This window comes from Pristiophorus japonicus, chromosome 16 (assembly GCF_044704955.1).
Source record: "Pristiophorus japonicus isolate sPriJap1 chromosome 16, sPriJap1.hap1, whole genome shotgun sequence".
NCBI classification, from domain to species: domain Eukaryota; kingdom Metazoa; phylum Chordata; class Chondrichthyes; family Pristiophoridae; genus Pristiophorus; species Pristiophorus japonicus.
Window position 1 is genome coordinate 5,918,485 of NC_091992.1, and position 24,058 is coordinate 5,942,542.

The following is a 24,058-nucleotide window of genomic DNA, read 5'->3' on the forward strand; positions in this document are numbered from 1 at the left end:
AATCCAGACCCCTTGTGTTAAAATCCCCAGTTTCGTTAATTGTTTTGAAACAAAATGATCGCCGGGGCTTCAGGAGTTAATATTTTGAAATCCCCGAATGCCCGTGGTACTTGGAAAGTTTAAATCCTCCTTTTCATCGTCTCTCTGCCTTTGTTCAGAAGAACCTGGCGATTTGCCATTTTCACATAGTCTCTGTCGACCCCGTTCCCCGACAGAGAATAAATGAGCTTACAGCTATTAGAGAGGAGGGAGAGAGCTGGATATAGAGAGAGTGTGGCCTTGGAATGGTATTACCTGGGAGTAGCTGCTGATGTCTTTTCCACAGATGCCTGATCCTTGCAAAAAAACAGTAAATCTTGCCAGGTTTATTTTCTTTACAGCATCTGCATTTTATAATGGCACATTTAATTTGTTTTCACTTTGTCTGCTGGGATTTCTATACTCCGGCACTCTCTTTCCTCCCTATTTTTCTGGAAGTGAGCATTTTAATGATTACCGCGCTGGGAATACGTGCAGGCTGGCTGCTGATCGCGACGTGACAGTGTTAAGAAAGTTGTCTTCCCCCCCGTCCACCCCAGCACAGTGGCATGACCATTCTACTTCCTCTGCATTTTCATTCCTTCTTTTATTTATATATATATATTTTTTTAAGTTAAATTTCTGAATCTTGACCTTTTTTTTCTATTAAACGTCTGGAGGAAAAAACAGATGCACAAGAATATTATAAATACCCAGAAATATGTATTAAACATATATCACACTATTCCTGAGACTGGGAATGTGCTAATTTGCTGAAAACCATAGCCCCAGGTGCAGTCTGTTAATCAAGTCCTGTATAAATAGATATAATATATACTATTTCAGTTCTCAATTCAGAGTCAGAATTGGAACTGATTTACTAGTTTTTTTAAGGTTTGGGGAATGCAGTCGGTGAAACGTAGGGTTTCCTGAAAGATAGCGGTACACAGCTGGGTAACCGTTCTTCAATGGATCTGCAGGCTGGTTTCCACAGGGAGTGAATCAGCAAGTGAGTCAAGTCCTTCGGTGCAACCGAAACCTGGGAAGTCAAGGCCTCGGCGCCTCTGCGCGTGGACTCTAAACATAAAAGTTATTTTTAATACGTTTGACTTCACCTTCAAAAAGAGGATAAGTCTAGTGGTTAAAGACACTACTGGGTGTAGAACTAATCCATACAGACCAGAGGGGTTTTCAAGGTCAATTCCCGATCTGGGTTGAGTTAGCTGATCTCAGCTGGGTGGCACCTAAGTGCCTCAGGGACGAGTGCTCCTGTTCCCAATCACCAGGCAGTGACTCCTGCTGTGTGTGTGTGTGTGTGTGTGTGTGTATGGATGGATGGATGAGTGTGGGTGTGTGTGTGTATGGATGAGTGTGGGTGTGTGGATGGATGGATGAGTGTGGGTGTGTGCGTGTATGGATGGATGGATGGATGAGTGTGGGTGTATGTGTGTGTATGGATGAGTGTGGGTGTGTGGATGGATGGATGAGTGTGGGTGTGTGCGTGTATGGATGGATGGATGAGTGTGGGTGTGTGGATGGATGGATGACTGTGGGTTTGTGGATGGATGGATGAGTGTGTGTGTGTGTTGGGGTATGTGTGTGTGAGTCTATGGATGGGTGTGAGGATGTGTGTTTTGGGGTGTGTGTGTGTGTTGGGGTGTTGTGTGTGTGTGTTGGATGTGTGTTGGGATGTGTGTGTGTAAGTTTTGGGGGGTGTGTGTGTGTTGGGGTGTTGTGTGTGTGTGTTGGATGTGTGTTGGGATGTGTGTGTGTAAGTTTTGGGGGGTGTGTGTGTGTGGGGACGAATAATCTGCGAACACTCATGATCTGGGTTCGTCAGTTAAGAGTGCCACCTGAGTGATGGACTGTACAGCTACTAGTGCCCATAGAACCGTGCCCCGAGCAAGAGTTATCGGCCTCAAGAGAGAAAGGGAGAATATTGAAGGGAATATTGGAGGGAGCCCGTAGGTTTAAGGTCTGTAGACTGGATGATGATGTTCTGAGGTAGTAAGACACTCAGTGGTAAACTTTACAGTACTGATCGATGGGGACCAAGCCAGAGAGTTTGGGTTTGATTCGTGAATATGCTTCCAAATTTTAAGTTGAACATCTGGCTAAATCTCATTTATTTCAGTAAGTTATATTTGGTCTGAAAAATTACATTTGACACAATAGAAAGAAACAGTTTTTTTTCTGTCCAAATCCTGCATTTATGTGGTCAGTGATTTGGCAGCACATTAAAGAGTATTATTGAATAGCTTCCCAGTGCAGCGTTCTCAATAAGTGATGGATCTTCAAGCATTTTCACCAAGTTAAAATAACTGGTGGCCAGAAGTGGTAGTGTGGTGGCCACTATATCAAATCAAACTCTGTGATGCAGGTCGATTGCTTTCATGGTGAATTTTCAATTTATAAAAAAAGATTTTGGCGCCCAGCCCAGTGTCGCTGTGCATTCGTGCACTGATGCCCTAAGCCTAGATTGATTGGATTGGATGCAGGTTCTCCATTATGTGTCACCAGTGTGGGGAGCTCCTGATCTCTGGGAAGCTTCTGAACATAGAGAGTTAGGAATATCAGAGAATATTCCTCCGCTGTGCTGTTGGTTACGTCTTAGCCATCCACTGACGGGCAGCATTGAGCACAGGTGAAAGCTCAGTCGATCGAAGAATTTAATAGCACAAAGAGTGATTAACATTTGAAATCGCCTTATGGGTACGGTAAACTAAAATGCATTCAAGTTGCAGTTGAATAAGATGATGGAGGCACAGTAAGTTGTTGTTCTTGGATGGGTGATCGAAGATAGGCTGAATGTCTGACCTGTACTTATTTTATATCCAGCCATTCAGTCAGGATATGGTGTTTAGAGAAGAGGGATGCAGGAAAATAGGTTACAAAATGGAGAATTACATATCGCATCGAATTTACAAAACGGAAACAGGCCATTCGGCCCAACTGGTCTGTCGCTGTTAAAGACGGATTTTTAAAAAACTTACATTAAATATCGAATTATCTGTCTATTTATTTCTATATCTATCTAACAATAGTCTGTGTGTCATGCTTACGATGTCACACTTTAAAAAAAAAAAGTATTTAAAAAAGAGAAAGAATGACAGTAATTTCCTACTGATCAGCTGTGGCTCAGTGGGCAGCACACTCGCCTCTGAGTCAGAATGTTGTGGGTTCAAGTCCCACTCCAGAGACTTGAGCATAAAATCCAGGCTGACACTCCAGTGTACCACTTGACTGAACAAGTGCTGCACTGTCGGAGGTGCCGTCTTTCGGATGAGACGAAAAAGATCCCACGGCACTATTTCGAAGAAGAGCAGGAGAGTTGTCCCAGGTGTCCTGGCCAATATTTATCCCTCAGTCAACATCACTAAAAATACAGATTATGTGGCCATTATCACATTGCTGTTCGTGGGAGCTTGCTGTGCGCAAATTGGCTGCTGCCTTTCCTACATTACAACAGTGACCCCACACCATAAAGTACTTCATTGGCTGTACCGTGCTTTGGGACGTCTTAAGGTCGTGAAAGGTGCTTTATAAATGCCAGTCTTTTTCCTTTTTGCTGGTATTTCAAACCTTGGTCATATGGCATCTCTACAACAGCAAGAGCAGAGCTGCCAATCTACTGGAACTCTGCTCAACAGCAGCCACTAGTCGACTTCATAATGTGCCTACGTAGGCTACCTCCCCACAGGGAATACTGATCAGTGTGCTTGCAGGGACCATTCAGGTTAAGCGTAGCTCCATCTTAGCCGCTAATCCTCACACCGATACTCCAGACCCCAGAATGCACATCATCGGATTGGAGATGGAAACAGAAAACCCTCGCATTTTGCAGCATTTTCTGTTTTTGTTTCAGATTTCCAGCACCTGCAGTATTTTGATTTTTGTTTCATGGGATGGGATGTCAGCTTGGTACGTGTTAAGATATCTGAGGACATGCAAAGGAATATTTTAATTTTTGAGTTTTCCTCCAATTAAATCTTTAACCCCTTCCCCCTTCATTTTTTTACAGTTTGTCATTTTTTACCATCAGCATCTTATCTTCCACTTGTAAGAAGCCAGTAATCCCAGTCAAAACTCACTGACTCTGAAAGGAATTCCTTTCATTTTAAATTCCAACATGTTCACACAGTTCCTTCAATCCCATCTGAGGCAATGGCCTAATTGCAGAATCGGGCACAAGCTGCTCGTGAATTTCCTTTTGTTAAAATCAACAAAACAAGCAAACTCTTAAATCATTTGAGTTCAGGTTTGCAGGAGTCCGCAACAAAGCTCATACAGTGCTCTGGGCAGGAGGACATCCAGACCCTTGAGATGGCACACGTTGCAGCTCGGTGTCCGAGGGATGAGCTGCGAGGTACACAGGGCTCGTTCATTCTCGAAAATAGACATCTCAAAGAGGCAGAGAAGATAGCTTGGCAGTGCAGAAAGTAAACCCAGAGCAATATTGGCAGATATTCCAAGGCAACTGGATTCAGACCAGTTGTTTACATAGTCTTCATTCAGATTCAGGTGTTGGTTTCGAGATGTTCGCCACAAAGGTGCACTTTTAACGGGACTTTTGCTGAAGGAGCATCACCTCTTATTTAACTTTGTTGCTTCAAACTGTAACAAAGTTACAAGTTTTCAGATGACGTCGCCGTTAATCCTCAAACATTGCAAATTACCTTTGAAGCTAATGTTGTCAAACGAAACACTAAAGAACCTAGGCTGTCTTTGTCCTGGCCCTGATTGTTATCACAGGTCTGAATGAAGCTCAGAAACAGTGTGGGAAAGGAGTCGGCTTTTCTTTTCCTTTTTTTTTAAATTCAAACAAATAAAACCAAAACATTCTATTCATTGTTAATGAGGGGTCCGAGCTTCTGTTGAATCTTATGTTGCTGTTCCTTGGACTTGGATTCCTTTATTTACATTTTGCCGGGAATATTTAAGTGGGCTTGATGTCTCAAAAAACATTAAAACAATTTTTGTAAGGAATGTTTGGCTGATGCCCTTCAGACTGTAGCTGAACCAGCAAGATCCAAGTACACCAATTTCATTTAATGCTTTAAAAGGAGTGAAGGGAAGAGCATCGAAGGGAAAATTAGAGAAGCAAATATCTTTCTACATTTACATATAAAATAGCTACTGTAGGGCCTGATCGCTCCAGCATATTCATCTTCCATTTATAGATTTAAGTTCTACTACTAGTCTCGAATGCCATTCAGTCTTAACTTCTCTTCCACGCCCCATGCAGTTGAATATTTTGAGAGACCAGAGGGTTCTGTTTTATGGGTAGAGAATGCTGCCAAATCCCATCCTATCCTGCAGATACAGGCCAGCTGTGACCCTATTCTAGACCAATACTGTTGGAGTGTAGTTGTGTGCCAGAGCATTAGTGTTTGAGCCCACTGCCATCAGCATGGCAGAGTACTGGTGCACCGGTGTACTGGTGCAGCGGTGCAGCGGTGTACTGGTGCAGCGGTGTACTGGTGCATAAGTTGATATGCCGTCTTTCGAATGAGACGTTAAACCGAAGCCCCATCTGCTCTCTCGGGTGGATGTAAAAGATCCCATGGCACTATACGAAGAAGAGCAGGGGAGTTATCCCCGGTGTCATGACCAATATTTATCCCTCAATCAACATAACAAAAACAGATTATCTGGTCATTATCATATTGCTGTTTGTGGGAGCTTGCTGTGCGCAAATTGGCTGCCGTGTTTCCCACATTACAACAGTGACTACAGTCCAAAAATACTTCATTGGCTGTAAAGTGCTTTGAGATGTCTGGTGGTTGTGAAAGGTGCTTTATAAATGCAAGTCTTTCTTTTTAGGATTGGTGTACTTAGTGTTGTCGATGTCTGCCCTTGTTGATAAGAGGCTCCCGAGGTATGGAAAGTGGTCCATGTTGTCCGGGTCCGCGCCATGGATCTTGATGACTGGGGTCAGTGCTGTGTGGCAGGGACAGGCTGGTGGAGGACCTTTGCCTTACGGATGTTTAGTGTAAGGCCCATGCTTTCGTATGCCTCAATGAAGATGTTGACTATGACTTGGAGTTCAGTCTCTGAATGTGCGCAGACACATGCGTCATCTGCGTATTGTAGCTCGACGACAGAGGTTGGGACGGTCTTGGATCTGGCCTGGAGACGATGAAGGTTGAACAGGTTCCCACTGGTTCTGTAGTTTAGTTCCACTCCAGCAGGGAGCTTGTTGAGTGTGAGGTGGAGCATTACAGCGAGGAAGATTGAGAAGAGGGTTGGCGTGAGATTCAACACCGCCTCCAGTGCGCCAGCGCAGCCTTCGGCCGCCTGAAGAAAAGAGTGTTCGAAGATCAGACCCTCAAATCTGCCACCAAGCCCATGGTCTACAGGGCTATAGTGATACCCGCCCTGCTGTATGGCTCAGAGATGTGGACCATATACAGCAGACATCTCAAATCTTTGGAGAAATACCACCAACGATGTCTCCGCAAGATCCTACAAATCTCCATGGAGGACAGACGCACCAACATTAGCGTCCTTGACCAGGCCAACATTCCCAACATCAAAGCACTGACCACACTCGACCAGCTCCGTTGGGCGGACCACATTGTTTACATGCCTGACACAAGACTCCCAAAGCAAGCGCTTTACTCGGAACTCCTACACGGCAAGCGAGTCCAAGTTGGGCAGAGGAAATGTTTCAAGGACGCCCTCAAAGTCTTGTTGATAAAATGCAACATCCCCACCGACACTTGGGAGTCCCTGGCCAAAGACCGCCTAAGTGGAGGAAATGCATCCGGGAGGGCGCTGAGCACCTTGAGTCTCATCGCCGAGAGTATGCAGAAATCAAGCGCAGGTAACAGAAGGAGTGTGCGGCAAACCAGTCCCACCCATCCTTTCCTTCAACCACTGTCCCACCTGTGACTGAGACTGTAATTCCCATATTGGACTGTTCAGTCACCGAAGAACTCACTTTTAGAGTGGAAGCAAGTCTTCCTTGATTTCGAGGGACTGCCTATGATGATGATGACTTAGTGTTAATTCTTTAGCACACTCGGGATGGTGTTCTAGTGCAGTGTACCTGGGAGTCACAGGTGATTTTCTATTTAGCAAATCCCCAGGCTCAACCAGGTTGCTTGGGTGAGGGCCAGTTCCCCCCGAGGGAGGTAAAAGTGGAGGATGTCTCTAGTCAGACTGGTCTGGTGTGTCTCTTCGCTGCCAGTCACGTGTTATCTGGGGCTGCCATCCTCATAGAGTTTCTGAGGTGAGAGACAGAAACAGGGGTTAGCTTCATCCTAGCTCCCAACTCCCACCAAACCCTGCTGCTCACAGCTTTCACTGGCGTTGCTGGGAGGCGAGATGTGGTCAGGCTAGGTGCCATTTCTGTGCCTGGCCGTTGCACTGTGACGTTCCCCTGCTTTTTTTTAAAGTTCAGACTCCAGGGGTGCAGAGTCCGTGAGCCAGCTCCTGCCATTTATGCTGTTAAATCTAACTCCGGTGTCCTGGGGCCAATATTTATCCCTCAATTAACGTAACAAAAACAGACTATCTGGTTATTATCACATTGCTGTTTGTGAGAGCTTGCTGTGCGCAAATTGGCTGCCGCATTTCCCACATTATAACAGTGGCTGCACTGAAAAAGTGCTTAATTGGCTGTAAAGCGCTTTGAGACGTCCGGTGGTCGTGAAAGGCGCCATATAAATGCAAGTCTCTCTTTTTTCATGGACCTAAACTGACTCCCAGACACCAGGCTCCCGGAGTTCAAGAGGTAAAATAATCTAAAAGCAGTTGAAATCCAAGGCTCTGGTTGTGAGACCAGCCACCTGTTGGTTAGTTTAAAAAAAATTGAGATTATTAAAAAAAATTAAATGGAGAGACTGTATTTTTTTTCAAAATTATACTAGAATATCTCCTTGGTAACATCTTATCTTGGAGTATTCCTTTAAATGATAAAAAAAATTTGTGCAAATTGAGCTATTCACATGTAGCCAACTTCAGTTATTAAAAAACTGCTTTCCCAACATTGTAGAATTGTCATAATTTCCCCTGCACCTTTCTACACCGTAATAGCACTTTAGAGAGATTCTGTAACAGTCAATCCTGTATAATAATACCAGCGCGCTTATTTAGTATATTATATAAAAATCTCAAAAGTGCTTCACAATCAGTTGCTGCATTGTATTTATTTTTGCCGCATTGTGTTCATATACCTCATGCAACAGGCTCCAAAAACGGCACAGATAATTTCTGTTACCATTTACTTTATCATTTATATACTTTAAACAATATTGCAACTAAAAACATCCATTGTCAGCAACTCCTGTGCCTGAGTGGGGCTGTAATTTTTGTGAGTTTCCTGTTCTAACCCTGACACGAATGAGAAAAGCAGTGGCTTGTTAGTCGAAAGCAACCCGCAACATCTGTAAAGAAATTCCGATAAAGGACCGGTTTGTTAAAAGTTACTTTGCTGTCAAATGAATAGAATTGCAGCTCTCTCTGAGCATGGAGGAGAGGTGGTGACAAAAGCTGAAGTCGGTCTTTAGAGACGGGCTAAATTCATTAAGAGTTTCCCCCTTCCTCTTTCCTACCTTTACTCTATTTGAAGCGTCATTATCTCCTTTCAGTCTGCGGTGTCTCTTGTTTCTTTTGAGAACCTTTTCTTGTTGTTATTTCTTGCTCACAAAAGGGCTGGCTGCTCTGGGGGGGTGTCGCTGGTTTGAAATTTTAAGAACCCTCTTCAGCCCAGAATTGGGCGGATTTGATCTGGGATTTGTGTAGTGTCTACACAGAAGGCTTTGGTTATTTAGCAGACTAATCCTTAATATGCCATCTCCTTTGTAAAGAACAAAGGCAGCATTTCAGGGTATTGTCAAAACAAAGGAAAACGAGTTTCTAAACCGTTTAATTCACTGTTGCCTGTCGATTTTGAACATTTTGATTCCATTTTCACCAGACTAATTCCCTTCATTGATTTTTTTTTTCCATCTTTGTTTTCTTTCTTCCCTTTTCATTGACATTTGGTCCTTGTTTGTTTTTAAAAATGTATTTCTCTTTTCCTTTAAAAATAATTAATTGAAATAGTTAGAAACCTACAGGCACCCACAGGTGTCATTATAAATATTTAACCGGTGAGATTGCATACCACGGGGTAAATGTTACAAATTAGCTGAACTTCATATAACTGAGATTCATGGAGTTCGATGCACCTCGCACCATTGTTCCATAATTCGTGAAAACTACCTCCAGGTTCCTATTTCCCGTCTACAGACTATTTTATAATATTTTTTAAAAATAGCTCCCACCTAAAAAGAATTATTTCATGTTTCTTGTACTTTAAATATTTCTGTGTGGAACAGAAAGAAAAGAAAGATTTGCATTTATATAGCGCCTTTCATGACCTCAACACGTCCCAAGGTGCTTTACAGCCAATGCAGTACTATTTGAAGTGTAGTCGCTGTTGTCATCGAAAATTATGACATGGAAGGAGGCCGTTCGGCCCATTGTGTCCGTGCCGGTCGAAAAAGAGCTACCCAGCCTAATCCCACCTTCCAGCTCTTGGTCCGTAGCCCTGTAGGTTACAGCATTTCAAATGCACATCCAAGTACTTTTTAAATGTGGTGAGGGTTTCTGCCTCTACCACCCTTTCAGGCAGTGAGTTCCAGACCCCCGCCGCCCTCTGGGTAATGTAGGAAATGCGGCAGCCAATTTCCGCTTTTAATGGGAAAAGTTTATTTGAACTTGGGACCAAAAATTCCATCTTCACTTGAACAAAAAACCCTCAGCAGGGCTCAAGTGTTAGCTGGGGTGGGATCCCAATACAGCATGTAATAAAACACCACAGCCTGTAGTTTCGGGGTGCAGATATACCGCCAGTGTTGTGTTAATTTACAGGAAGGCCGCCTCGCATTTGGGTTTGGCACTGAACAGAATATAACTGTGGTTCAGTGTCAAACCAGACTTTACAGGAATATTCAGGGGAATCTTGGGATGTCCTTGGCATTTTATAAGCTGTTTTTTTGTACCGTTTAGAAATGTGAACTTTCAAAACATTGAAAGCTCTTGCTGAGTGTTTCCAGCATTTTCTGTTCTGGTTCCATACTGCCATCAATTGCAGCATTTTACTTTCTTATTCATTTAAAGTTTACTGACATACATAAAAGCACGCACGCACGCACGTACATTCACACTCACACATGTGCGGAGCGCTTTCCCAGCTATGAGTTTGTTTTGGGATATGGGTGACATTGGCAAGGCTGCATTCATTGCCTGTTTGTAATTGCTCCGAGAGGGGATGGCATCCTCCTGCAGCAAATGTTTGCCAGGCCACAAAGTATGGAGTCACGTGTAAGCCAAATTGAAGCACGGTGAGGGCTTCTTATTTTTCCTGAACAACATCAGTGAACCAGCTGGGCACTTTATTCTCCTCATAAACTCCCAGATTAAATTCAGTTTACCAGGGTGAGATTTGAACTCTCAACCTCTGATACATGCAAGTTCACTACCATAAATACTAGCCTACTCTACCCTTGCAAAGACAAAAAGTTTGTAAAACCTTTTTCATGAGAGTGTCGCCTCTTTTAAAAGTGTCGGGGCTGAAATTCAGCCTCCCGAAAATGCCTGTTACCACCGGAAAGTGGCAGCCACGTGGCGGCAAATGGCCGCCAATTTGGAGCCGAATGGCCGCCACTCGCGAAATTTACCTAGGTGCTTTTTTCGGCGGTCCCCACTTCCGTCCCGCTGCTGACGACCCCTCCCGAGTGCGTCATCAAAGCACGCACATCGCCGATCTCCTGCACCTCAACCTAAATTCAAGGGAAAAATCTTTGGGCCACCGAGCGGTGCCCCCGACAGTGTTTTCTGTCAGTGTGCTGTGTTCGCTGTGTGTGCGACCATGGCAATGTTGGCCATTCATGGGGAGGACGCACTGCCGCAGCTGCCATTTTATTTTTTTTGTCGGCCGACTGCCAGGTCGGCCTGGCAATTATGCCCCCGGGATCAGCCGGGCCGCTGCCATCATCATCACCATCATCATAGGCAGTCCCTCGAATCGAGGATGACTTGCTTCCACGTCAAAAAGTTCACAGGTGTTTCAATGAAGGACCTAAAATTCCAGGTCCGAACTAAATCTTGAAGGTTGGAAGATGCCTGTGCGTGGATTTTTTTAACGTGGGGTGACCGTTGCACACCAGCCACCACACAGGCTTGACAGAGCTAGGTCTTGGTCCAGTGGCAAGGGTTAACCAAGACGGCTGGAGACCTGCTCTGCTGCACGGACCTAGTGCGCGCACACATCGTAGTGTGGGCTGGCCCGTGCTGACCCTGGGCCCTCGGCTCTTCTGGGCCCCAAACTCACGCCTCTCCTGGGCCCCGATCACATCGTTCTACAGTCCCTCGCCGCTCCTGCTGTACCTGCCCATGCTCCAATCACTGACCTGGACCTTGATGACGTCACTTTTCACTGCCGTTGCTCTCCTGCTCCAACACGTGCTGCTCCCTGGAGTGGTAAGCCGCCACGCTGCTCCTTCCGCTCCCTGGCCTGCTCCGATGGTGCTCGCAGGCCGGGATCTCGTGCAGACAGGCAGCCTGGCACCCTCTCTTGGGTGCCAGGCCGCTGGCCCGGCCGAAACCCTCCTTGGTGACCCAGTGGACCTAACTTAAAGAATCGCAGAGTTCGCAGCGGCTCTCCCCTTCGAGTGAAGGGGAGAGACATGATAATGCACACACGTCATGACGTCATCAGCGCTACGCTGCTGACTGACAGTGGCGGCGACTCCGTCCCGCCCCCACTTCCACCCCTCTGGTGTGCTCACCGCCGCACTACCGCCCCCATTATCACCGACTTCCAGTCCGCTCGAAAAAAATGACAAAGAGCTGAATTTCACGCAAAAGGCCACCTCATCCACAGCGGCAGTGAAAACACATCGACAGCAGGAGGGGCAACCTGCTTCGGGCGGCCCTGAATTTCTACCCCGTTGTCTTTTTTTAAACTGTGATGACAGTGCATGGAAGGACAGCATGGAACAGTAGAACACAAGGTTCGCTGTGTGGCAAGTTTAAACACACTGGACATATGTTTTGGTTGAATTATTCGACATTGGAGTAACTCGAGGACAGGGTAAGATAGAACATTGAGTCCAAGCGAGACAAGGGTGCAAATGTTGAGTTAGAATACACAGTCCTGGTTAGGAGTAAGGTGTTGGAATACAGCACACGTTCCTGGAGAGACTGGGTAAGTTAGAATACCCACCCCTGGGGGGAGTGGATGAAATAATGACTACCCTTGGGCTATTGAATGAAGCGGTGAGTTAGAATACAGCACACTCTTTTGCCTCTAGAATACCGGCTCAACACCAGCTTTGGCTATTTAAGGGCAGACACATTTGATCTTTCTGGTGGCAGTTCTGGTTGTGAAATAAATACATTTAAGTTCAATCATCCTGAACACAGAATTGTTCTCCATTTGCAGGCCTTTTTGTTGTTGTTGCAGAACTGCAGCAGTGTGGGACTTCAGCTAAATTCATAGCTTTAGAACATACTGATAAACTCTGGCCCGGTTTGGGCAGAGAGGTTCAGTGAACAAAATCCCACCTAGTTCATGACCTTGTACAGAAATCCAGGGGATCACCCACTTCCCTTCCCATTCACTCTCTTTCTATGGAAGCCGAGCAGACTAAACCCCTCGTCATTGTATGGAACTTATAGACCAGCAGCAACAATTACATTCACAGTGCACCTCAGGATATGTTTGCCCCAATTAGTTAGATTTCCATTTTGCAGTAGAGCCAATCCATTGTCCAAACTGACTCGATGGTCTCTTGCCTGTTAGCACTGAAATATGATTTTGATAAATTTTAATACCTGTATTGTGTTTTGCTGCTCTCATTTTGATTCACTTTGCAGAGTAAGTGATTAAATGGGCTGAGGTAGGCATTATGCAGGCTGGCTATTTTATGTGCAGTCTGATCTGGGAGTAAAGGCATCTTGGTATGTAAGCTATACACTTAACATTCAGACGGGCCGTATTTCCTGCCACCTCTTTTACTGCTTTTGTTAAACGGTCAGGATTTCAGTATTGGATCGAGAACTGTGACCTTTATCTTTTTTTTACAGTTTTAAAAATTTATTTATTTATCGTGCAGACTATGCGACTTGTAACTTTGTTGTAAAATGTGCAAAGTTTTTTTTCCCAGTAGGACACCATGAGACAGTGACGGCAAATCTCACTGCTGCTTTCTGTCTTTGAAGAAGTGGTGGCTTTGTATCACAATACAATAGGTATTATGTTACTGTGGTCTGCGTTGTGTGCTCCTTCTTCCTTCCTCAAAGTCTCTTAAGAAGCTAAAGATAACTCTTGGCGGGCTGCTGGGATAATAAACATCTGTGGTACACTTTCTATTAGTCCCCTTCCCAACCAAAGCATTGAAACTTTGAGTAAAAGAACACAGAACAAAGTTAACCCTTGTGGGCCATCATCTAACGGCTGGTTTACTTTGATAACACCTGGAGTACTGTGTATAGTTTTGGTCTCTCTTACTAAGGAAATATATAGTTGCCGTAGAGGGAGTGCACCAAAGGTTCACTAGATTGATTCCAAGGATGTGGGGGTGGAATTGTCCTATGAGGGGAGATTGAGTGGACTAGGCCTATATTCGCTAGAGTTTAGAAGAATGAGAAGTGACCTCATTGAAACATATAAAATTCTTACAGGGCTTGACAGGTTAGATGCTTGGAGGATGTTTCCCCTGGCTGGAGAGTCTAGAACCAGGTGTCACAGTCTCAGAATAAGGGTCGGCCATTTAGGACTGAGATGAGAAATTTCTTCAACGGGTTGTGACTCTTTGGTTGCTCAGTCGTTGAGTATATTCAAGACAGAGCACGATCGAATTTTGGTTATTAAGGGAACCAAGGGATATGGGGATAGTGGGGGAAGGTGGAGTTGAGGTAGAAGATCCACCATAATTTTATTGAATGATGAAGCAGGCTCGAAGGGTCAAAGTGACTACTCGTGCTCCTATTATGGTCTTACAATACACTGTTAGCAGAATGGCTTGGTACTCCTCCCCACCCCCAACCACTCTCCAATGGTGCCACTCACCAGTGTAAGGGAGGTGAATGCTGTACCTTGCACTGGTGCCTGGGACCTGACATGTTGACAGCTCTCACCAGAGGTGGTGCAAAACATATTCTATTGGCCCTGAAGTACTTTCAGTTGGGTTTGGTAGCACACAGCAAAAGCAAAACCGAAACATTCACCTCCTCCACCGTGGCTGCAGTGTGTACCAACTGCACTGCAACAACTCGCCAAGGCTTCTTCGGCAGCACCTCCCAAACCTGTGACCTCTTCAACACCTAGAAGGACAAGGGCAGCAGGCGTATGGGAACACCAGCACCTCCAAGTTCCCCCCCAAGTCACACACCATCCCGACTTGGAAATATATCGGCCATTCCTTCATCGTCGCTGCGTCAAAATCCTGGAACTCCCTCCCTAACGGCACTGTGGGAGTTCCTTCACCACACGGGTTGCAGCGGTTTAAGAAGGCGGCTCACCACCAGTTTCTCAAGGGCGATTAGGGACAGGCAATAAATGCCGGCCTGGCCAGTGACACCCACATCCCGAGAATGAATAAAAGAAAAATGAGAAGGAAGGAGCTCAACAATTGGCCTTTGCTTGAGGACAGCTCGCTCACTGCATGTCATGAAATTAAAACGTTTAACATGCCCATTTAGGATCTGAATCTTTTATACTACATTGCTCTTAAGTGATGTGTTTGATCGCAGCCACAATGAAAATGTGGGGTGTTCATATACAGATCAATGAGGTTGCTTGTTCAAAAACAATATGTGCGCGGCTGTTGATGAACGGTTTCCTGTCAAAGGGTGTGTGGACTTTGTTCTCCCTGTGAGACTTTAAGCAGTAACACGCACAAGTGTAGCCTTGGATAGAGGCAAATGAAAGCTTCCTTTTAAAACTTTGAAATTAGCAGCAGTGCAAGCATTGAAGTCATTGGACTAGTACTCAAATGATTACTACTGGACACACTCCAGATACCAATAAACACTTACAGACCCCAGACTGCTACCTCGAATACGTTTATTGCACTCATGCTGGGTATCAGTATAAACACTATGGACGCCAGTTTAAAACTGCTGATACCAATATAAACACTATGGACATCGGCTGCTGCCAGGAGCCAACCTACTGTAGTCACTCTGGATACCAATGGGCATGTAATATTAAAACACAGTTGAATCAGTGTCACTTGAAGAGCTATGTGCTGCATCTGTCGACTGAACCACATTGAGTAGCCGTTTATTCAGTGCTGAGGAAACATTACAAAGGCACCCTCAAAGCCTCCCTGATAAAGTGCGGCATCCCCACCGACATCTGTGAGTCCCTGGCCAAAGACAGCCCTGAATGGAGGAAGTGCACCCGGTAGGGCGCTGAGTGCCTCGAGTCTCGTTGCCGAGTGCATGCAGAAAACAAGCGTAGGCAGCGGAAGGAACGTGCGGCAAACCTGTCCCAACCTCCCTTACCCTCAACAACTATCTGTCCCACCTGTGGCAGGGACTGTGGCTCTCCTATTGGACTGTTCAGCCACCTAAGGACACATTCTATGGGCTCAATTTTGCCCAACCCCTTTTTTCGGCGCACTTACCTTAAGTGCGCTGACTTTGCGCGCTGGAAACGGCGCCGGAAAAAAGTCGCCCCATCCTGGCCGCTCTTCCGAGTCCCCGGAGTCCCAGCTGGCATGCATTCTGAAGTGGGGAGCGGAGCAACAGGGCAGCGCCGAAAACAGTACCGGCACCTGCGCGCATGCGCAGGGGTGTCGGCCCGGTGTGCGCACAATAGCGGCGAAACTTGGCACTGTGTACCGCCCCCGGTGACATCGCGGCCAGCAGCTCGCATTTCTCCGGTCGCTCTGGACTCCCGGTGCGCGTCTTCCCTCCCCTATCCCAGGCCGAATGGCCTCGCGCACAGGCCGGCCCGCTGCCTTTCCGGGCCCACTTCAAAGATTAAGGTAGGATTTACTTCATTTTTATTAGTATTTTAATTGTTTGAGCTTTTCCTTGCAATGTTTGTTGCTTGGTTGTTGAGGTCCTCTCCAGTTCCCTCCCTCCCTCCCCTACCCCTGCCCTAATGTCTGCCGAATGTGCGCTGCTTTTTCTTCACTACCTGCAAGGTTTTTCAGAGCTGGCCACATATGTTGACCTAAGTCGATTTGGAGTAAGTTTTTGCTGGCCAAAGTGGCATAAATGGCCAAAACTGGCGTAAGTGTCTGGGAACGCCTCTTTTGGAAAAAAAAACTGACCTAAAAAAAATCGTACCTAACTGACTTACTCTGGAGCAAATTTTTTGGGGAAATGGCATTTTTTAAACTTATGCCAGAAAAAACAACTTACTCTTAAAAAAAAAATTGATGCAAATCATGGCCAAAATTGGGCCCTAAGAATGGAAGCAAGTCTTCCTCGATTGCGAGGGACTGTCTATGACGGACTGACTGACTGATTCAGTGATGTAGGGGTTAAGCATCCCATTTGAAAAAGATGTTAAGTTTGTGTTAAAGGGAGGGCTATTTTGGTAGCCCATTATTTAAGGAAATAGCTCAATTTCTTGGTACCTTTGTGCAATAATTCTTTCTTGTTTTTTTTTCTCTCTATTTTGCAGGCAAACTGAGCAGCCAGGATAGCTACAACAGTTTCGCAAACAACAATCTGGGAAATCCACGGCTATCGCCCATCCCAACACTGACGATCGTGCTGCCCCTGGCGCAGATCAAACAGCCCATGACACTGGGAACCATCACAAAGCGCACAGGGTAATGGATTGTGACTTGAGTTTCAAGTATGATTTTAATAGCACGAGGAACCAAACAGATTAACATAAAACATATGGACGGACACTGCTCACGCTGGCTCAGCAGATCCACACGTAAATTGAGTAAATGGCAAGACCATCTTTAATGCGTTTTCCACCACAATAAGCTCCACTCGACCTGACTACACGCTGCACATGTTCCAGTGCTGGTACCACCCTGATAACTTAAACAGGTGGAACAAGAGCAGGTGGCACCTTAAGGGAGGCCCGAAAATTAATGCAACAAAATTCAGAGTAGATGATCTGCAGAGTATGCCAGTTACTTAAAAGTAACGGCAGGGATCAATTAATTTTGGGACTGTGGTAAATAATGTACCAGCAGTGTAACTTGTGGTAGTTTAAAAGAAAAAAACACACTGGAATAAAATAGTGTGTGGAACAGACTGCCGGGGAGGTGGCTCGTGTCAAAAGTCAGCTCGGTCGATTATAGGGTTTAGAGTTTGAAAACTAATGTGCTTTTTTTGTTTTGAACTTTGGAAGTGCCCTACACCCCCATGTTTCCATTTGATTTTGCTTTATTACTGCCATTGTAGGTTTGTAGGATATTTTTTTTTAAATGCAGAATTACACGACAGGTTGGTCAGCATCTGATCGTTTCAGGCGCAGACCCTTCATCAGAACCCAATTCCGATCAAAGGTCAACAGCTGAACATTGATCCATTTTCTTCTCTTTGCAAAATGAATGTTGGTGACACTGATCTTGTGCAGAGAGGTGGGGGAAAATGTATTTTAGATCGTGGGCCGATAGGCTGCTGGGTGAAACTTGAACTCCTCATTTACATGGACTCCTACACACTTTGGTGGTACTGCTGCCACTTTTGCACTGGATCTGCTGTGCATTTACAAGTATTTGTCATGTGTCCAATCCATGTGTCGGGGGTGGGGAGGAGAGGGTCGTCATACACATCTCCAGCAGTTAACAGTTACTAAGTTAATTCGGTTCTGATAAAGGGTCTGTGCCCAAAATGTTAGCCCATCTTTTGTCTGATGCTGCGTATATTATAGAATCATAAAAATTTACAGCACGGAAGGAGGCCATTTCGGCCCATCATGTCCGCGCTGGCCGACCAAGAGCTATCCAGTCTAATCCCACTTTCCAGCTCTTGGTCCGTAGCCCTGTAGGTTTCGGCACTTTAAGTGCACATCCAAGTACTTTTTAAATGTGGTGAGGGTTTCTGCCTCTACCACCCTTTCAGGCAGTGAGTTCCAAACCCCCACCACCCTCTGGGTGAAGAAATTTCCCCTCAAAGCCCCTCTATACCTCCTACCAATTAATTTAAATCTATGCCCCCTGGTTCTTGACCCCTCTGCTAAGGGAAATAGGTCCTTCCTATCCACTATATCCAGGCCCCTCATAATTTTATACACATCAATAAGGTCTCCCCTCAGCCTCCTCTGTTCCAAAAGAAAACAAACCCAGTCTATCCAATCTTTCCTCATAGCTAAAAGTCTCCAGTGCAGTCCCAGTTTTCAGATATTTAAAATAAAATGTTTTTGTGTCTGATGTTGGGAGAAGGTGAGACAAAGGTATGAACGGTAACGCAGGTTTTCTTTGTTTCGCTTGTCATGTCCGAGCATCTCCGGGCATTTCACAGTGAATGCAGCGATCGTTGTGTCGTTTAAGATGCTCTTACAGGGTGGCAGAGGGAAGTAGTCTTGTCACCAGCTGGCAAGTTGTGTGATCATTTCCCATTTCACAGGTACATACACAAGCACATGTTCACACACCCCAGTGCCTGATTCGGCTCAATGAGACCAGAGTACCCAGGAGTCTGTGTAAATATTCAGTTTTTGTCCTGCAGTGCTGAGAAACCCATCATACAATAATCCAAAGTACAATTATTTTCCTGCCTCATTGACATTAACAACAGAAACTGGATTGGACTTTGTTTTGAGCGCCCACCTCATAGCTACCTGCGGGTTCTTAAGTGCAGCAATTTTGCTTTGCCATATTAAATATACCTACGTGAATGTGCAGTTTTTGTATTTCAAACATCTTTGTGCACACCCGTAATTTCACAAAGGACAATGATTTGAGTGAGTTCGATATTACTGCACATCACAGTCTGGATCCGAGAAATATTATGATGGTATCCCGTACATAAACTACAAAACATTTTGTGGTTGCTTAAATGTGTTAGTTTCTGTTATGGGAGTTAATGTGCCTGAGATTACATTTGCCAAATGAGGTGTATTTACCTTTGTTCACTAATGGTAATTAGGGTCAATGTGTAGAAAGTGGTCTCCCCAATTATGACCTGTTTTCATTTTTTGACTTCAGAGCTGACATTTTAAGCCATGCTTCTTTCATTAAATAGTTTCCCCTACGCAGCACGAGCAATAGCTGTCATTACCAACTCAGCACAGGTGGCGCATACAACTGCGGCTAATTCCTGACCGCACTGAACACGACTCCAGCCTCCCATCAATCCCACCATTTCCTTTCACCCAGACAAGCCCCTTCCTGGGATCAGCTCACCCGAAAATTCCAACCAAATCCCTGCCTCCCAAACAGCAGCTTTTAGTCTTCAACCTTCATCGTGACGTGGAACTTCCTGGAACCATCCCAGCTACCGACTGTGCAGCTGGTCCTTACCTCACTGCAAGAGCTTTCTTTTCAGCAGCACAACTGAGATGATGTCACGCAATAGCTCAGGGCAGATAGTCACCTTGTGCAATGATAAACTGTCACTCATAAAGCACAGAGCAACTATAGCCTGTAAATTACAACATAGATAGGAAGACTTGTATCCGCACAGTACCTTTCACAACCTCAGGACATCCCAAAGCATTTTACAGCCAATGAAGTACTTTTGTAATGTGGGGGACACGGCAGCCAATTTGCCGGTGTGGTGTCGGCATTGCAAGCTGATAGTCTCAGCTTGACTCCATTGGTGGTCACTCTTGCTCTGAGTCAGATGGTTGTGGCTTCAAATCCCATTCCAGGATTTGAGCACCTAATCTAAAGTGCAATACTGAGGGAGTGCTGCACTGTTGGAGCCGTTGTCCTTTGGATGAAACTTTAAACCGAGGCTCTGTCGAGCTGTTCACGTGGATGTTAGAGATGTCACGGCACTACTGAAAGAAAGGGGAGCATTCCAAGTGTCCCGGCCAACTTTCCTTCCTCGACCAGCACCAACAAAAACCTATTAACCGATTAATTATCTCACCGCTGTTTTGAGGAATGTCTGAAGGAAGGAAAGGGATGTGGAGAGATAGGGGGGTTTAAAAGGGAGTTCCAGAGTATTGGGCCCAGATGGCTGAAGGCACAGCTGCCAATAGTGGGGCAGAGGGAGGGGAGCGGGGGTGCACGAGGCCAGAGTTGGAGGAACAGAGAGTTCGAGGGGAGGAGCAGGGCTGGAGGAGGTTACAGAGATGGGGAGCAATGAGGCCATGATGGGATTTAAACACAAGGGTGAGAATTTTAAAGTGGAGGCGTTGGGGGACTGGGAGCCAATATAGGTCAGCAAGGACAGGGGTGATGGGTGAGCGGAACTTGGTATGAGTTAGGGTACAGGCAGCAGATTTTGGAAAAGTTGACGTTTATGGAGGATGGGAGGCCATCCAGGAGAGCCTGGATTTGTTGAGTCTGGAGCTGAAAAAGTCACGGATGAGAGTTTGAGCAGCAGTTGGGCTGAGGCAGGGAAGTAGTCGGGCAATGTTACAGAGGTGGAACTAGGTGGTCTTTGTAATGAAGATAATATGTGGGTAGAAGCTCAGCTCAAGGTTGAATAGGACATAGAGGTTGTGGACAGTCTGGTTCAACATGAGACACTGGCCAGAAGGGGAATGATATCAATAGCAAGAGTACAGAGTTTGTGGTGGGGGCTGAAGATAATGGCTTCAGTCTTCTCAATGTTTAGCCAGAATAAATTTCTGGAGGCAGTGGAGGATTCGAGAAGTGTTGGAGAGGCAGAACTGGGTTTCATCAGCATATACAGAGTAAATGGAAATTGACCCCATGTCTTCAAATGATGTTGCCGACACAACACGTAGAGGAGGAGCCAAAGGATAGATCCTTGGGGGATTCCAGGCATAACAGTGATAGGGCAGGAAGAACATAAGAAATAGGAGCAGGAGTAGGTCATTTGGCTGCTCGAGCCTGCTCCACCATTCAATAAGATCATGGCTGATCAGATCTTGGCCTCAGCTCCACTTCCCTGCCCGCTCCCCATAACCCTTGACTCCCTTATCGTTCAAAAATCTGTATCTCCACGTTAAATATATTCAATGACCTAGCCTCCACAGCTCCCTGGGGTAGAGAATTCCAAAAATTCACGACCCTCTGAGAGAAGAAATCCTCCACATTTCTGTCTTAAATGGGCGACCCCTTATTCTGAAACAATGCCCCCTGGTTCTAGATTCCCCCACATGGGGAAACACCCTCTCTGCATCTACTCTGTTAAGCCCCCTCACCTCTCATTCTTCTAAACTCCAATGAGTATAGGCCCAACCTGCTCAACTAATGAGAAGCCATTGTTGGCTACGATTGGATTGGTAAGAGTGGAACCAGCCAGAATGGGAAAGAGTGAAGAGTTTACTGGGGACAAGGGCATTGAAGATGGTTGTGAAATCGACAGCTGCAGAAGCAAATGCAATGCAAGGCTCTCGGCAGTAGAGAGTTTGAAAGTGCAGTTGTAAGAGACAAGGGGGAGAGTTTTATTCAGTGATTGGGGTTGGAAGGAGGTAGGTGATGTGGGTAGTCAGAGATGGACGTATCTGTGATGGAGACCATGAGAATAGGGGAGCTATGTGAGATGGCAAGGTCGAAAATCTACAGATAATAATGAGCTGTTGAGAGAGCTAATTTACAGCAATATTCCTTGTTTTTTTAAACAAGATAATGAAATTGTTTCAAAGAATGTTAAGTTTTTCATTGAACAATTTGAACATTTTACTTATGGTAGTGAACTGTCTTTTTGGCAGTTGACAGAATCTCGGCTGGTAGCCTTTCTGGCAACCTGGCCTGGAAAATGTAGACAAGAAGTATTAAAGAATTAAAAGAAATCAATCGATGTTTCTGATCTCCACTTTAATGTAATTCCGCAGATGAAATTTCTAAAAAGTTGTTGATGTTTATAGTGTGTGGTAAGTTAGATCAGCGACAGCTGGGCAGTCTAGCGTTGCTGGAAAACCAGCAATTCTAACGGCATTGATAAAGGTGGACATTGGATAGAAGTAGTATTTCTCACCATGTTCCAGGGCACCTCATTCACAACTGACTGCCTCTCTGCACCCAGAGCGACTCTGATCGCATGGGGGAGGAGACAATGGGCCCAAGTTTCCCCAGGAGTTGCTCCGTTTTTTTTGGAGCAACTAGATTTTTTTGGGAGTAACTTAAAAATCGCAATTCTCCCCATTTAATTTGTTCCAGTGTAAGTGAGTTAGTTAGTTTTTTTTTTAAGTTTAGTTTTTTTTTTCAAAAGGGGGCGTTACCAGCCACTTACACCTGTTTTGGCCATTTAAGCAAGTTTAGCCAGCTAAAAGTTACTCCGAACTAACTTAGACCAGCGTATGTGGCCACTTGTGTCCGCTCAGAAAAACCACGGTGAATTAAGAAATCAGCGCAGGTAGCCAGAGATAGTGGGGGGAAGGGAAGTGAGAGGATTTTGCAAAGCACTAAACACCTTCACAACAACATTAAAGAAGCATAAAAACCATCATCAATAATAAATGAAAAATAAATCAATTGAGAAAACTTGGGGCCATTATTAGAGCAGACGGGTGAAACAATGCACTGGAGGTGTGCCAGGTATAGCAACATCCTGCATCACAAAGTAGGCGCTTGTTAAAGTGGCAACGATAGGGATAAAGAGGAAGAAAGCTGGAAATCTGAAATAAAAACAGTGAATGTAACACAAGTCCATCAGCATCTGGAAAGACGTCACCATATCCGGTAGTATGCCTTTGCCAGAGCCAAGTACTATTGAAGGATCTCTATCTGAAATATTAACCAATCTTTGAATTTGTTTTGCCGCTATTGCCACCCATAACAATTGGCATTAAAAGAGCTGACAAACCAGGAAAGCAACAACTGCAGCATCAACACTACTTTGAGTTGTGTGCCATATGAAAAAGGAGCTTATTCGCGCAGACATATTAATGGCAGCTTCCTAATAAAGCCAATTAAGGGCTCATTAGTGCTTCTTACTGATGAGTGCTGTTTTCCATTTGTTGCAACAAATTCTTCACTGTTGCCAATTGTTCTAAGTGGGTGTTAGTTAAGTCATTTTTGTGAGGAGAGGCTCCTGCACAGAGGCTCAATAGCTGGAGCGCAGCAAGGGAGATAGGGTCTAACAATTGTAACCTCTTTTTCCAAACAGTGTTCAACGCTAGCGAGGTTCCACACACAAATGGAACCTCACTAAATGACCCCATTGTGTCTGCTGAGTATTACAGCTGCAGGAAGTGCTGTGCTGCATCACTGCAAAAATAACTTGCATTTATATAGCACCTTTAATGTGGTACTTCACAGGAGAGTTATCTCACAGATTTGACACCAAACCACTTAAGGAGTTATTAGGAGAGGTGACCAGAAGATTGGCCAAAGTGGTAGATTTTAAGGACTGAATCAAAGGAGGAGCAAGAGAGAACGGGGAGGTTTAGGGAGGGAATTCCAGAGCTTATGGCCGAGGCAGCTGAAGGCAAGGCCACTAATGGTGGAACGATGAAAATCGGGGATGTATGTGCAAGAAGCCAGAATTGGAGGAAACAACACCAGGTGTAAGTGTCAGTTGGATAGAACAACCCATGGAGACCAGCATACTCCTGCTTAAGTGAAATATAACAGCACCGCACTGTATTAACCAGTTCCTAGTAGTTGCAGGCCCACATACTGATGTACACAGCTCAAGGTAGATTATGCTCCTGGCTCTGACAACTTTTTTCCCCCAAGGTTATGAAGGAATGTTGGCCTTTATCTTGAGTGCTGCAATACAAAGGGGTGTAAGTTATGTTGCAGTTATATAAAGCTCTGGTTAGACTCCATTTAAATACTGCGTTCAGCTCTGGGCACCACATCTCAGGAAAGATATATTGGCCGTGGAGGGGGAGCAGCGTGGATTTACCAGAATGATGCTGGGGCTAAAAGCGTTAAATTAGGTGGTTGCATAGATTCAGACGTGATCCAGTTGAGTTATTTAAGATGAATTAAGGAGTTGATAGGCTAGTAGAGACAAACTATTTCCTCTGGTG

General features: G+C 45.2%; 1 protein-coding gene across 2 annotated transcripts in view; it reads left to right on the forward strand.

Annotated features, from left to right (window-relative positions):
• Positions 1-24,058, forward strand: part of bcas3 (BCAS3 microtubule associated cell migration factor) — a 936,691-nt gene that overhangs the window by 457,818 nt on the left and 454,815 nt on the right. For both annotated transcript variants that reach the window (XM_070856931.1, XM_070856932.1), the window contains exon 16: positions 16,655-16,805. In XM_070856931.1, the coding sequence (XP_070713032.1) occupies positions 16,655-16,805 (151 nt within the window). The remainder of the gene's footprint in view (positions 1-16,654; positions 16,806-24,058) is intronic.